Source organism: Pelobates fuscus, chromosome 1 (assembly GCF_036172605.1).
Source record: "Pelobates fuscus isolate aPelFus1 chromosome 1, aPelFus1.pri, whole genome shotgun sequence".
Classification (NCBI taxonomy): domain Eukaryota; kingdom Metazoa; phylum Chordata; class Amphibia; order Anura; family Pelobatidae; genus Pelobates; species Pelobates fuscus.
In genome coordinates, this window is record NC_086317.1 from 374374307 (window position 1) to 374390362 (window position 16056).

Genomic DNA, 16056 nt, shown 5'->3' on the forward strand with positions numbered 1-16056 from the left:
TACCATTCCTACCAGATGGGATCTCCAGTCTATGTTCCACTCTCCTAAAATATATAAGGGATGGATGCATGGATATGTCCAGGCAAAGAAAATTGTGGTAAATATGGTTAAATTTTCCTTATCCCTGGCTAATCAACCCTGGCAGCATCACAATCGGGTAATACTCACCCTAAACATCTGATGGGAGGAATATAAAACAAGAAACCACAAATTTATGCAAAATCAGAAAAGGAAAGACAACCTCTGTGTTGTAGAATTTATGGAAAATTTCCTATATGGACAGTAAGGATCTTCTAACAGAGTATATAAATCGTGCAATAGGTGAATAGTAAACAAAATATGTTACAGCTAGAACAATAGCTATCAATTAGACAGACCTGAACATTAATTTAAAAAAAAAAAAGAGAGAGAGCAGGAGATGCAGACCATGATAACCAGGTTAAGAATAAATCTCGCCATATCACTCTGTAAGCAAAATGTCAAGTTTATACAAGGACATCCTCCACCCAGTCACAGACAACTGCAGATGGTGTTCAATAGAGGTAATGGGAGAAGGATTAGAAAATAAAATACTAATCTTATAACATGAAGTTATAAGTTTTTGTAGTTAACATATTACATATTTTTTGTCTCAAAATATTTAAGCAAGGACAGTATGAGAATTAATCACCTAAACCAAAGAAAATGCAACCTGTGTGATAAGTTCAAAAGCGGTAACACATGTAAAATGGTAATAGAGCAGGGACCAACTGAGAGTGAAGAAATCAGGTGAAACTAAATCTCTTTAGTTTGGAAAAACGGCGCCTGAGAGGAGAGATAACATTATACAAATATATTCTGGGCCAGTACAAACCTTTATCTGGAAATCTATTCATAAACAGGGCTATACATAGGACACAAGGTCACACATCTAGGCTTGAAGAAAGGAGATTTAATCTAAGGCAAAGAAAAGGTTTTTTTTTTTTTTTTTTACAGTAAGAGCAACAAGGATATGGAATTCTTTGCCTGAAGAGGTGGTTTTGTCAAGAGTCTATACAGATGTTTAAACCGCAATTGGATAAATACTTGCAAAAACATACCACACAGGGATAAAGTTTCTAATTAGTGTGGTAATAGCTGCTTGATCCAAGGAGACCTCTGACTGCTATTTTGGGGTCAAGAAGGATTTTTTTCCTAGTTTGTTGCAAAATTGGAAGCGCTTCAGATTGGGTTTTTTGCCTTCTTTTGGATCAACAGCAAAAACATATGTGAGGAAGGCTGAACTTGATGGACGCAAGTCTCTCTTCAGCTATGTAATATGAGATCACCTATAGCGGGCAATGAAACTGTTAAATCTCAATGCAACTGGAACTGAACTTCCCTAAAAAAGTATGACTGCTCAAAGTAAAACTTTCCCTCTGGGATTGAGATACAATTGGTTGCTACAGGAAACAGAATTATACAGTAATATAGTATTGTAATAGGTACAAGATAATATAGATAGTGACCGTTTAAAACAATGAGAAGATAAATAAAAACAATGGTAAAATGTAAAGGTGTGAGACATTATAAATCTCATTTATTACAATCACTAACAGTCAATACTGGTAAAATATCACTTTACTTTATATAATAGCAGATCCTGTGCAGACTTATGATGAGCCTAATATCAGAAAATTATATAGAACTTACCAGAGATGGAAGAACCAGTTTGAGGGTCCATTAATTACATTTTTGACTCATCTACAGAGTTGTAGGCAGTAGGAATGAAACCTAAATCATAACATTCCATAGTGAAAGACAATACTGAACAGAACTCACAAAGTTGTGCACACAGAGGCCTTGAGAAATCTTAAATAAATGTATGCCTGCGCGAACTGCTACAGATTATAGTTGGTGACAAATCACACAGGAGTATGGATACCCACATGAAGGCGTTACTAGAAAAGATGCAGTTAAAATAAATATCTTAACACAAGGCTCAAAATTCCCAATTGCCACTAGCGAGTAAATATTTAGCCCTGACAAGAACATAGACAAATCATGACAGTCCTGGTACATCGTCCATCGTGAAGGTGAAAGGACCCCAAGCCAAGTCATGGATATCCAGTTATTGAATGTGTTTCACAGATTCAACATATCCAAGAAGCACATATGATTGTGCCACCTCCCTGCAGCTAAAAAAAAACTACCAGAAGAGAATCTAAACAAATGGAAATTGTGTTGCAGTATAAACTGGTAACCAACACATACAATGGTTGAACACCCAGTATCAACATTAAGGGGTTCATGCACTCAGAGCAATACGTTTAGTCCAGAAAAGCACCTGAAAATGTCACTATGCAAATTCTAATTCTTAACCCTTTGTGAGCCAAAGAGTTGCTAGACAGGTCAAGAAATAAAAGGTTTCATAATATATGTGGTGATGCATATTATGTGGTACACAAGACGCAAAGGAATAGCATGCAACGACCAAGGAGAGCACGAAAGTGCAGATACAAGTAATCCATAATAAAATACCATAGCCAAAATTTTTTCAAATAATTAGAATATATTCTCCCTTAATGCAAAGATCTTAGCTTCTAATCATAAAAAGTGTAAAACATTCACATTTTAGTCTCCCAACTACTGTGCCCAGAATATGAGTATCAATATATACTGGACAATGTAATGGAGCCTACTGTGAATGAATAACTACAAATATGCAACCGTGTTTACAAGTCAATGCTAGACTTATTATACACTGCCTGTGTTCATCATTCCATTTAAAGGAACACTATAGTCACCTAAATTACTTTAACTAAATAAAGCAGTTTTAGTGTATAGATCATTCCCCAGCAATTTCACTGCTCAATTTACTATCATTTAGGAGTTAAATCACTTTGTTTCTGTTTATGCAGCCCTAGCCACACCTCCCCTGGCTATGATTGACAGAGCCTGCATGAAAGAAACAGATGTAATTTACCTTAAATAATTGTATCTCAATCTCTAAATTGAACTTTAATCACATACCGGAGGCTCTTGCAGGGTCTAGCAAGCTATTAACATAGCAGTGGATAAGAAAATCTTAAACAGAACTTGCAATAAAGAAAGCCTTAATAGGGCTCTCTTTACAGGAAGTGTTTATGGAAGGCTGTGCAAGTCACATGCAGGGAGGTGTGACTAGGGTTCATAAACAAAGGGATTTAACTCCTAAATGGCAGAGGATTGAGCAGTGAGGCTGCAGGGGCATGTTCTTTACACCAAAACTGCTTCATTAAGCTAAAGTTGTTCAGGTGACTATAGTGTCCCTTTAACACTTAACCAACCTTTCAGAATACATTTTGAATAGCATATTACAAAATGTACTTTTCTTTACCATCTTTCTTTAACCCAACAATAGCTCAGACCTTTACATAGCAATTTAAGTCTCTGGGCGCATCTTACAAATACTGGGAACAGTGGGACCAAAAGTCAGTTTTTACAGTTAGGGTAAACCGAAAACTGCAAACCACCATTTTAGCTATATCATGATGCCTTCCTTCTAGGGCAGGGGTTCCCAACACAGTCCTCAAGTATGCCCTACCAGTCCAGGATTTAGGGATTACCCTGTTGTGTCTAAAGAATTTATTTAATTTTTTTCCTAAAACCACCTTAGACACAACAGGGTAATCCCCAAGTCCTGGACTGGTAGGGGGTACTTGAGGACTGGGTTGGGAACCCCTGTTTTATGGCAGTTAAGGACCAGTAACACCTGCAGTGCATCTGAAGTGGCTAATTAGACCTTCAAGGATTTACAGGTCCTTGGTGCCCCCAAAAATCTTGACAGTCCCCTAGACTTTGGGAGATAATAAAGGATATATTTGACGGTACCTCTGGAGAAGGTAATGTTATTGTGTTGAAGGACACACACGTGTCAGTGGAGTAGTCTGATATAGTATTCAGAACAAGTGGCAAAATGGATTTCCAGCCAGGCTTGAATGGTATATATGCTGAGTCAGACAGGTAGAGAAGTTTGCAGAACCAAGGATATCTTCCATTCTCTGACTTAATGGACTTGTTAAGCTTGTGGAGATGCACTGGACTGTAGCATGCAAGCAGACACTCTATAGTCCGTACCGCCATCAATAGCACACTTTTCGAGAATACTAACACATGGTGTATATAACTTTCCTAGATGTTAACCTCCTAAATGTGACCCATTTGTAATTTGGAAACCCCATACTAAGTAACAGGAGTAACTGAAATAACCATACTTCTACTAACCAGTAATCTATATGACAAAAATAAATAAATAAATAAACTTTGCAGCTACTAATCGTGTTAAAAACCAATAAAACATTTAAAATTAAATACAAATCGTATTAAAAGCCAGTTGAAATTTGTAATCATACTAAAACCAATTAAAATTAAAACCAATTAAAAACAGCTGACCTGTATTCCACCAGCAAAGTGGGATTGTGAAAACCTAATATGTCTAATCTAGAGGCATCTTTGTGCATTCCATAAACTATTGTCATCTATTTCAGGAGAGAGTTTAGGTCAGACCCCTGGTTTAACCCCTGAAGGACACATGACATGTGTGACATGTCATGATTCCCTTTTATTCAAGAAGTTTGGTCCTTAAGGTGTTAAAAGGGTTACACCCAGGGAGTCACCTTAAACAGTGCTCTGTGTACTGGGGTTCCTGAGCACAGGAGGATAGGCAGCAGACCAGTGCGATCATTTAACATCTGTTAATGCGTGAAAGTAAGAAGGTGACTTCAGGAGCCATAACTTCCGCATTGAGGTGAAATGGTTATGTTGCTGGAGTGAAGTTCTCCCATAGCTGATTTTGCTTAGTTGCTGCAATTAACTTAGAGTAGTTTAATTCTTCTTTTTATTTTTCATCAAGTACATATCCCATTAATACCTGCAGAGCAGTATATTTGCAATATTCACAGAATCACATATTCTGGGTTCTTTATTTTCTTGTGTGGACAGTTTTCGTGTTTTAGTTTTTTAATTTGAAAGTTCATTTTAAGTTGAGTGTACATTCAAAAGCTCATTGGTATCTTTACCTTTTTGTTTTGTGTTTCTGGAGTTTTAAAATACAAAAAAAATGTCAGAAATTTCGAAGATCAGTGATTGGAAAATTATTTTGTAGGTCTTGTAGTCAATTTTAGTTTATCTTATTCATTAGTATTCCTCGTTTCTCATGATTGGCATGGCTTGTTCTAGAACTCATTATATCCCAATGTCTCTTGCTCGATGTGCTAAATTGGGAAAGAGGCTCCTTAATTCGTTGTACTCTACAGTGAAAATGTGCATGGTCACAAGTCATTGGCTTTATACTTTCATTTGACATTTTTGTTATACTGCTTTCTTATTATTTTGATTTGGGTGACTGTTGCTGAACGCAATTCTTGTTTTTCTTGGGACATAGTGATGGACCAGAAGAAAGAGATGAAGAACCCAAAGTTACTGGAGAAGGTAATTTTATTTAATTTATTTTGAAGTCCAGCAATTTTTTAAATATTAGTATAAAATGATTTACTATATAGTGGATTATGGTGTGTGTTTTTTAGGAAACAGTTGAAAATGTGCGTATATTTAGAACAATTCTTGGTTTTGTTGTTTTGCAGTGTGTTTCTCAAACTTGAAATTGTGGACAGCCAACAGTGTTGAATTTGGTAATTAACAAATTCTTTTCAGATAAGAAATTTAATAAAATCTGGGCTATTGCATGTTCTTAAATACTAGAACCACCAGTTGGTTGAAACACTAGCTTCATATAGAGTACTGGAGAGAATGCCTTTCTTCTTTCTGTGACAGATAATATTAAATAGATGCTCTGTTGGTCTCAATATGACAGGCACAGATTAACTTGGCGATCCCACTTAACATGGTGTCTTCTGTACAATTACAGCATTGATCGCAATTAAATTGGCAAGGTCTACAGCTCTCCAGATTGTAGAAACACAATACAGAATTAGCTGCTACATTATAACTTCATTTGCTCAGACTTGGTTTTAAGTATACATGCAAGAAATCATGCAGTTAAATGCTGACTTGCAGTAAGTGGGCTTAGCGTATTGTGAATTCAGTAAAAAAAAATAAAAAAATAAAAAAAATATATATATATATTATATCCACAGTATCTCACAAAATATATAATATATGTGTGTGTGTATATATGTGTATATATGTGTATATATGTGTGTATATATATATATATATATATATATATATATATAACTTTCCACGTGTCCCGCATTCACTGCTCCCGGTCTTGTTAATGCCTCGGTGCAAACTCCGACCATAAGTATATATAGGTTCTTGTTGAAGTGCACTCACAGGACTCAATAATATTTCTAATCGTGCTGTTTATTCAAGCATCAAGTAATACAAAGAAGTGTCGACGTTTCAGTCCTTGCCGGACTTTTTTCAAGACAGTTTGATGGTGTGGGTCATTTCATTAAATACACACTACTGAAACATGATTGGAGGGTGAAAAACAAAACTGAGGTTCAATTAAGTTTTAAGTGACGTGTATCATGTGAAAAGAATATCATGGGTGAGGCAATTACCAACCCTCACAGGAGTGAATAGTTAAGTGAGTGGTAATGTTGAGAAAAAGTGTCTATAAACGATAAATTACATATTTACAACTATTTACATACATTGTATCATCATATATATATATATATATATATATATATATATATATATATATATATATATATATATATATATAAGAAAAATAATCTTGCACTCCACTCCCAAGGTATGAATGCCCGGTGCTTGTCCAGCAAAATACAAAGAATCCAAATAAGATAGCACTCCCAGGACTTGTAAATACAGATAAAACTTAGCTTTTAATTCTCTTGAAAAAAAATCGACGTTTCAGTCTGCTAACCACAGACTTTCATCAGGACTAGTGTACAAACCATAAAAACACCTATATATATACAAATATACAAATTGGCAATCAACTTACCCACCACCAAGATAATTGCATCTCCCTGTCAGCTCGGTCTGGGTTTCCCGCGGGTTCTGCCGACGTCAGTGCGTGCGTCAGAAAAAATGACGTCCTAACGTGGCGCCGGCGTCATTACCGCAACACGTGACCACTCGACCGGAAGCATCATTGGGAGGCTGTTGCCGTGGTAGCAGAATCCATGGCAACAACTAAAAACAAAAACACAAAAGGCTGAGAAAGCAGTAGAAATCAAATTAAATAAATACCATTACATATAGACCCATACTGTAATATCTATCCTTATAAATCAAGGAAATTAGAGATTTGGACTTAGTGATTGCGTTATTACCAAAACCCGCTCATCCTAAATATGTCGTTTAAGGGCCAGCACACAAGTGCCAAAGTATACGAAAAGTTCACTCATTACTAAAAAATGCAAAAAATAGAGTAATACAGGAATTAAATATGTCCCAGGCAATGGTATATATGAAGGAGCAAATATATGAATATATATGTGTGCAAAAAAGGGGCAAGATTTACAGCCACCCCTCACTTGGGCATGTAACTACCCTATCCACTAACAAGCAAGCTAGACCTAACAAGGAAAATAGAGACTACTTTTATCGTTTAAAAAGAAATACCTATCTCAGCAGGTAGGCAAAATAAGCCCAAAACATATTACATCCAGGCACCAAAGTATATCTAATCAATAGATTTAAGGTGATAATGTACTCATAATAAAAGACAATAACAAAGGATAATACATGTGGTAATTCCACCAAAAAGTGGATACCCATGCCATCACTGAATCTGTATTTTTTAACCACCGAGGCAGAGCGAAAAGAGAATAACCATCCTCAAAACTGAATATAAAGAGAGGTGGCCTAACCCCAAGGGTGAGCCCCCATCTCCTATGTCAGTATTCATCAGGTTATATATATTTCAAAGATTACAAAAAAGCAGATAATGAATATTTTTCATTTAGTCCATGCGGATGAACTGTTTGTAATGTCCTTATCCAGAATAGTTCTCGTTGAAGGAGCATCTTTTTTCGGTCACCACCTCTCCTAGGCATAGGGACGTGGTCAATAGCCATTAATTTCATAGATGGCATAGTATGACCCAGTTCCAGGAAGTGCTTAGCTACTGGTAACTCCGACTTGTGGTCCCTGTATGCTGTTCTAATGCTGGACCTATGGTTCCGGATACGTTCCCTCAATGGTAAATCCGTTTTTCCAATATACGTTAAGCCACAAGGGCACGTTAGCTTGTAAATCACGAAGTCACTGGTACACGTTAATCGGTGTTGGATACGATAACTAGTTCCTGTATAAGGATGTGTAAACGTCTTGCCAGGAATCATATGTCCACACGTTACACATCCTAGACAACGATAGCATCCCAAGTTCTGTGGAGTACTTCCCTTGGTGTAGCAGTGTGATGGATCGGTGTTAACTAGCAAATCTCTCAAATTTTTGTTCCTCTTGTAGCAGAACATGGGAGGATTCTGAAAAATTGGAGGTAGTGTCACATCATTCTTCAGTATTCTCCAGTTTTCCTCAACAATCTGTCTAAACTTAAGGGATGAAGTAGTAAATGTGGTTGGAAAAATCAGTCTATCACTCTGTGTCTTTGGAGCAGGAGTATCAATTGTGGCCAATCCTCGATCAAGTGCTTTCTGTAAGACTTGGCGTGTGTATCCTCGTTGTCGAAATTTCTCCCACATTATATCCAATTGTTCTTGGGCTCTTTGTGGGTCAGAGTTATTCCTCAGGACCCGTAGGAATTGCGAGTAGGGCAATGAATTTTTTAAAGGACCAGGGTGAAAGCTGTTAGCCTGGAGTATTGTATTACGGTCCGTTGGCTTTGAATACAAAGTATAGGCCAAGCACATCCCCTCACGCAGTACTCTGATGTCCAGAAAGTCCACAGATGTTTCATTTATCACCGCCGTCAATTTGATGTTATCAGTGCTTGAATTGATGGATCGGACCATCTCCTCTGCTTCAGATAGAGACCCAGTGACCAACATAAAGATATCGTCGATGTATCTTACATACTATAGAATGCTGTCTTTATAGGGTTCTAGGATGTATCTGGTTTCAAAGCCAAACATATAGCCATTGGCATACATGGGCGCCATGGCTGCCCCCATGGATGTCCCAGCAATTTGTCTGTACCATTCCATCTCAAATCTGAAATAGTTCTGGGAAAGGACTATCTCCAAAAGCTCTAATGTGAATTCTATAGGTGGTCCTGTATAATGCCTCGATTGTGATAGTATCGCTCTCATTGCGTCTATTCCGTCCTGATGGGGTATCACGGTGTACAGGCTTGCCACATCACACGTCAATAGGACCACTGGTCCCGAGGGTAATGTTGTCTCAGAAAGTATTTTTACAAAGCTTGGAGTGTCCTTTATGCAGGTGGGAAGGTGTTCAATTGGACTTTTGAATAAAAAATCCAGCCATTTGGCTAACGGTTCCAGGACACCCCCAATTGCCGAAACAATGGGGCGCCCTGGAGGTTTGTCCATGTTCTTATGAACCTTTGGAAGTGAATAAATCACGGGGGTTCTGGGTGTAGAGATTTGAAGATATTGGTACAGTTCCATGGATATGTAGTTAGAGCGTAGCCCTCTTGATAAGCATTCTTCGATCAGATTGATTACTTGATCTGTAGGGTCCTTTGATAGTTTTACGTAGGTATTGTGGTCCGACAATTGCGATAGGAGTTCAGAGCGGTAGTCAGAATAATTCTGGATGACAATACCTCCTCCTTTATCGGCTGATCTAATTATGATGTCTTTATCGGTAGCCAAAGATTTGATGATTGCTCGTTCGTTCTTCGTACAGTTAGAGTGATGAGAATGGTTTTGTTTCAAATGGTCAGTAGACTCCTTGTGTACTGAGCGTAAAAAAGCCTCCCCATGATGCTTCCGGTCGAGTGGTCACGTGTTGCGGTAATGACGCCGGCGCCACGTTATGACGTCATTTTTTCTGACGCACGCACTGACGTCGGCAGAACCCGCGGGAAACCCAGACCGAGCTGACAGGGAGATGCAATTATCTTGGTGGTGGGTAAGTTGATTGCCAATTTGTATATTTGTATATATAGGTGTTTTTATGGTTTGTACACTAGTCCTGATGAAAGTCTGTGGTTAGCAGACTGAAACGTCGATTTTTTTTCAAGAGAATTAAAAGCTAAGTTTTATCTGTATTTACAAGTCCTGGGAGTGCTATCTTATTTGGATTCTTTATATATATATATATGTGTGTGTGTGTGTGTGTGTGTGTATATATAATGTTTTAAGGGCACAGGCCTGTATTTGTGGGAGGAGTTTGACCTATGTAATGTACCCAATCCCCACTCTTACCTGGGCCGTTCTGTATCAAACACCACGTACTCGCCTCCTTTCCTAATCATACACCCTTTCTCACTTATTATCCTGTTAAAACATCCCTAAAGGCATTCATAAATCTTATCGTTCCCCTACTTCACATAGACTGCCTATTGATGGTCCCAAATTCAGAGCTCTACCTGAACTACTGGACACTAACCCTTTTGTCACACGAACATGGTTATTAAAGCAGCTATTTACATAGCTTCCTATGGATTCTTAAGGCCTAGAGAATTCCCAGTGACCTGCCAGAGGCCAACCTCCGCCTACAGATATCTGATATTACAATGGCTAACACCCACTACATGCTTACCCTCGCAACTTCCAAAACCAACCAATGCAGCTTGCCATCTGCAATTCCCATTTTCCCACAGACAACTGGTGCCAGTCTAAGTACTAGACTCCTACTTTATTTTCATTAACAACAATCCACCTAATTCCCCATTCCTCTCACTTCAGGGTTATCCTCTCACTACATGTAAATTCATGTTTTACATTGGAACACTACTCCTAAGACTGGGTCGCAATCCCGCATCTGGACATTTCTTTTGAATAGGAGCTGCATTAGCAGCCTCCAGTATTGACACCCCAGTTCATATTATCAAGAGACGTGGAAGATGGAAACCCTCAGTCTATAACCATTTATTCCCCATCCAGAAAAAGAGCTTAGGAAAGCATTTTAAAGTTTGGCATTATAATTTCATTGTAATAAAGTGTTTTCTTTGCAACCGTTTGGCCTCTTTTATTTACAGGTCTACCTGTACGTCCGTTACGGCACACCACAACCGAATTGTCACCACCAGTTTATACATACGGCTATTATGTTTCCGACCACAAGTTTTAAGGCCTGTACTTGTGGGAGTAGTTTGACCTATATAAACCCTTTTTCCCCCCTCCCCCCTCCCCCCCCTTCTTACCTGGGCTGTTCCGTCTCAGGTCATCCCACCCACTTTGCCACTTATTTAATTTATTTAACTATAAAATTATATATTTATTCACTCATCACCTTGGTGGGCCTTCTTTTATTTACAGGTCTACCCGTACATCTGTTCAGGCACACCTCAACTGAATTGTCACTGCCATATATATATATATAGTCCTATTGTGTTTTATACCCCACCTCCTATAGACTGTAAGCGCGTTTGAGCAGGGTCTTCTTAAACCCATTGTTCTTGTAAATTTATTTATAGTTAAATTCCCCCCTCTCATAATAATGTAAAGCGCTACTGAATCTGTTGGCGCTATATAAATGGCGATTATAATATATATATATATATATATATATCATACATACATACACACACACATACACACACACAATCTGCATCAATGTCCAGCACTCTCTGTGAACAAACATATAGAAACAGAATGAGCCTTGGTGCTTACCCTTGTATAAATATAACAAAAAGTGGCATCACTTTTAGGACTTACAATTGTGTAATTCATCAATGTGTGCCTTTTTTTTTACTTTACTGAGATGCAATGCCGAGGAGCAAAGCACTTGAAGTTTAAGAATGGCAAAAATGAAATCCCAAGATATCCTTTTACGTTTAACCTGTACAAAATAACACAATAAAGTCTAAATCCAAATAAATTAAAAGAAGGATTTTAATTTGGTATAATGAGTTTTTTTTTTTTATTCACCATGTTGTTGATCCTACATTTATATATATATATATTTTTTTCTTTCCAGTCAGTGGACAGCATTGCAAGCTCTTACTGATCAGGAATATAGATGTTGGACTGTGCACAGTGGAGTCACAGCTAAGAACAGTGTTACAGTGGATCGTTGCTTCGGAGTTTGACATTTCAGAGGTGTACTTTCCTGAGACCTCAAAAAAAGAGCTATTGTCTGTAAGTGTGACAAAGACTATTGCAGCATGTGTTGAACTGTGTACCCCTTAACTTTGTTAACTTTGGATCACAAGTTAATTTATTTCTCTTCTAGACCACGAAGGCAGCCACAGGGTTATGGCAGGATTATGTGATTTTTAACAAACCACTTTTTTTTATTTTTTTTTTCATTATGGAAAATTAAATATATTATAAATACAAAATTCCTGAATACGAGACAGCCTATTTTGTTTGGTTGAAGTGTAACGTAGACCAGAAAACCAACTTGTATTCAACAATAGGAAAAAGAGTTGTCATTAATGAAGCTAGGCATCTGCTTCTATATCTAGTGTTAAGGTGGAGTGGTAAAATTATTATCCTATTTATATAAATTTCCTGTTTCCATTGCTGTTTAAAAAACCCACAAACCACTAATTTGTAAGGAATCCTGTCTCAAAATATTTATTTTGTCAAGCAGAAAAAAATATTGGAAAACACACCTAGACTCAACATTTCAACAACAAGACCGGAGTCCAACCTTTAAAGTGGCCCTGTCACTAAAATGTTTTACCGAAAAAAATCTGTGAAAACCAGTATTTCAGCAGATTAATATTCATTTCACCTGAATTAGCTATAGTAAGCTTTAAAGGAATGTTGTCAGATTCATAACCACTTAATGAATTGGGTTTTGGTCCGATGAATACTGTCTTACAAGTTTATTTAAACGAACACTCAAATTAAACAAAAAACTGTGTGTGTGTGTGTGTGTATTTTTTGCTTTTTAAGTTAGACTGTTCTTTAAAGTGTTTAGAGTAATGCATGAAATTGTTTATTTTAAAAGGTTTAGCAGAAAATATATGCAGCATATTAAGTGATATATAAAGGTGCATAGATATTTTCTGCTGTCGGCGTCCCTTTAATTTTGTAAGCCATCTTTGTGGTCGTGTTTTGTAATTGCTTTTTATCTGTTTCCTTCCAGCTGTCCAGAAGACTTAGAGAAAAGGGGTGGAAGGTTGGTGATCTCTTACAAGCTGTCCTTCAGTACTGTGAATTCACGGAGAATCCCTCAAATCTTCAAAAACCTTTCTTTGGATGGCTGTTAGAATATTTATAATAAAAAGGCACTTTATAGGTATAGATTTCTGGAAAAAAAAAAAAAAGGGCGCAGCTGTGAAGTTAAATTTATCTATGCTAATGGTTCTTTTAACTGGCAATGTTTTTAAAGTGAACAATTCATATACTGTAGCTTTGCATTGTGAAATATTTGTGTGTGCAAATATACATATTCACATGAATGCATATCTTTGTGGTAAGCACCAAGGCATTGTGAGTAACTTTGTGTCATTGGTAATCGGTGAAAAGATCTATTAGCACTTGTTGTGTTAGCCTGGTGACTGTTTTTGATGACACTTATCAGTATATAAAATTGATGGTTTTGATTTTATTAATTATTATTTTACACTTTTTAGATCACAAAATGTCACATAATATTTGTTTGCTTCAGTCCGCAAAAATGTTGCTGTCTTGTAAGGTACATATATCAGATCCTGCCATTCTGAATTTAATTTGCTTACTTTTGATAGTGAATACATTTATTCAGTAACTGAAAATTCTGGGTATTTAAATGGAAATCTGATCTCATCTATTGTGCAGTGTTGTTTTATCATTGCAGAGGAAAAAGATTAACATAGAACGATTATTATAGAAAGTTTATTTTGAGAAATATAAAGGACCATTTGGTATTTGCCCCGCTTACTGAAAAGCCTTACAAACAATACAGTCCGTACATTATGGAAGGTGCAGCCCGTGGTTTGTTTCCACACTTTTTGTGTCTACTTTTTGCACAAATGTACATATTAATAAAGCAATTATTGTAATGCTCATAATGACTCAAGTCTCTGTCCAGAAGATGTTTGGGTTGATTTGTTTGTGTGTACAATTCCAGGGCTTTTCTTTCTTATTTGAACCACAAAAAGAACCAGAGGATATTTGCATTTTTTTCCCTTCAGATTAGAGGCAGTGCTTTACATCTGGGATTTCTGATCTGGAGGGAAAAAACAGGCAGGCAAACTCCCAAACTTTTTAAGAACCTCCCCCAATTAACCGTTGGTCCTATAAATTGCCTCTTACCTTGGACCGCCCCAGTTCTTTGCCTGCCTTTGGCAGAGGAGGGTGTCAGGTTTGCTCCCCAAGAGTATGGTGAGAGGGCTGAGGCTCAGGAGGCTCTGCTTCTTTTAAAATTTTCAGAGATCTCCCAGGGATAAGCACACCGGATGTCTGCATATTCCCTGTTTGTATTTCTTCCGTCTATACCGTGCCAGGTGCAGGACAGACAATGGTGCGCTAGCTGGGAAGTCCTGGAGGTGGAACACATGTACAGGTTGCGATGCTTTCCACCGTGGAATCGCGGCACGCATGACATGCGCAATGCGATTTCAAAATCAGGCGCCAATATCTTTATTATATATTTTTTCTCTCTCTCTCCGTGTTTCAAGATGTTGGTTTCCAGGACTTAGGCTGTTTTCCCAGCAGCAACTAACTGTTTGCCAAGTGCACTCAGAATCTGTTGCAAGTGTGTTCTCACCTTTCCTTCAACACACTTTGAGACCATTTAAGGTAAGTCTTTTTTGCTTTTATCTTAAAGGAGTCTAGCCTGAATTGTTAATTTTTGTTAATCGATGCATCATGTTCCAACCAGTTAAGATGGTTAAGCAATAAGCACATATGATACTAAGTTTTATGGTACAAACTATTAGTTATTAGCTGCTTATCACATATATAGTGCAGTGAAAGTGTAAGCTCTTAGTAGATCGGTCCCAGTGGTTTCTTCTACTGATATATATATATATATATATATATATATATATATATATATATATATATATATATATATATATATATATATATATATAGGCTATATTGGTTTAGAGTCTGTGTCTGTGCTCCCACAGTAGGGTGCAGGATAGATAAGAAGGTATTAGATAGAAGTTGTATAAATTCTAATTACTTTATGTTTAGAAAATCAAGCTGCTACACAGTAATAAGTGATGAGGGTTTCCAATAATAACTAATTGCTGCAACAGATTCGGTAGTTTAAAAGTAGAGTGTTCCTGTGGAATATGTTACCAATCCTTCACAGGCAGCAAGTCCCGGATGACAATTGGAGGATTATCTGCTGTTTGATATCCTTAAGGATGCTGATATTTAAAATCTGTTTTTTTTTTTTTCAGTTAAATTGCTGTTGTAGGCAGCCTATGGATTCGTTAAATGCCTGGATCCCAGCTGCAGTGAATGTTTCTTAGAGCTTGCAGTAGGATTTTAGCTAACGCTGTAGAAAAACACCCTATAACTCTGTGGAAATTAGCATTATCACCACTTGAACTTGTTTCACCTGATTGCAGTTTCTTACAGGTGCAGTCTGTTTTCCGCTGGGGCAGAACTTTTCCTGTGCTTCACTCCATGTTTGCACATTTTATGTTTTGTCCTTTTTTTTTTTCCAAGTCCTATATTGTGAGTTAAAAATACTGGATTGTGCTAAACTGTTGTTTGGAATTGCTAACTGTAAAGAAATTCTTCCTAAATCGGTTCCTGCAGAGTTTGCATTCTGTCTGCTCAAGCCTCTGCTTCCCAAATACGGCTAAGGAAAGCCTATATCGTGGATATTGTCTTACGCAGGCTCTCTATCTAGTCTCTCTTCGGCCACTAGAGAGGGTAACCTGTATGACCTAGCCTCCATGGAATATTTGTTTCTGGGCTTAACTTCAAGTTCTAGTACATCTGCATGCCTATTGATCATGGGACATTTCCACCATATTCATTTTGTACCCTGCACTGCCATAGGTATGGTATGACCGGGTTTGTGTTACTACCTAGGTTTGTTTGCCGTTTTCCATTTAAGAAAGAG

At 37.4% G+C, this 16056-nt stretch overlaps 1 protein-coding gene across 3 annotated transcripts in view; it reads left to right on the top strand.

Annotated features, from left to right (window-relative positions):
- Positions 1-14116, top strand: part of AKAP11 (A-kinase anchoring protein 11) — a 52067-nt gene extending 37951 nt beyond the window's left edge. For 2 of the 3 annotated variants that reach the window (XM_063425974.1, XM_063425975.1), the window contains 3 exons: positions 5384-5430; positions 12013-12173; positions 13132-14115. In XM_063425974.1, coding sequence (XP_063282044.1) covers positions 5384-5430; positions 12013-12173; positions 13132-13266 — 343 coding nt within the window. In that variant the 3' untranslated portion in view covers positions 13267-14115. Of the gene's footprint in view, positions 1-5383; positions 5431-12012; positions 12174-13131 lie in introns of all 3 variants that reach the window. The other variant, XM_063425976.1, reaches the window with a different exon arrangement.
- The last annotated feature ends 1940 nt before the right edge of the window (positions 14117-16056 follow it).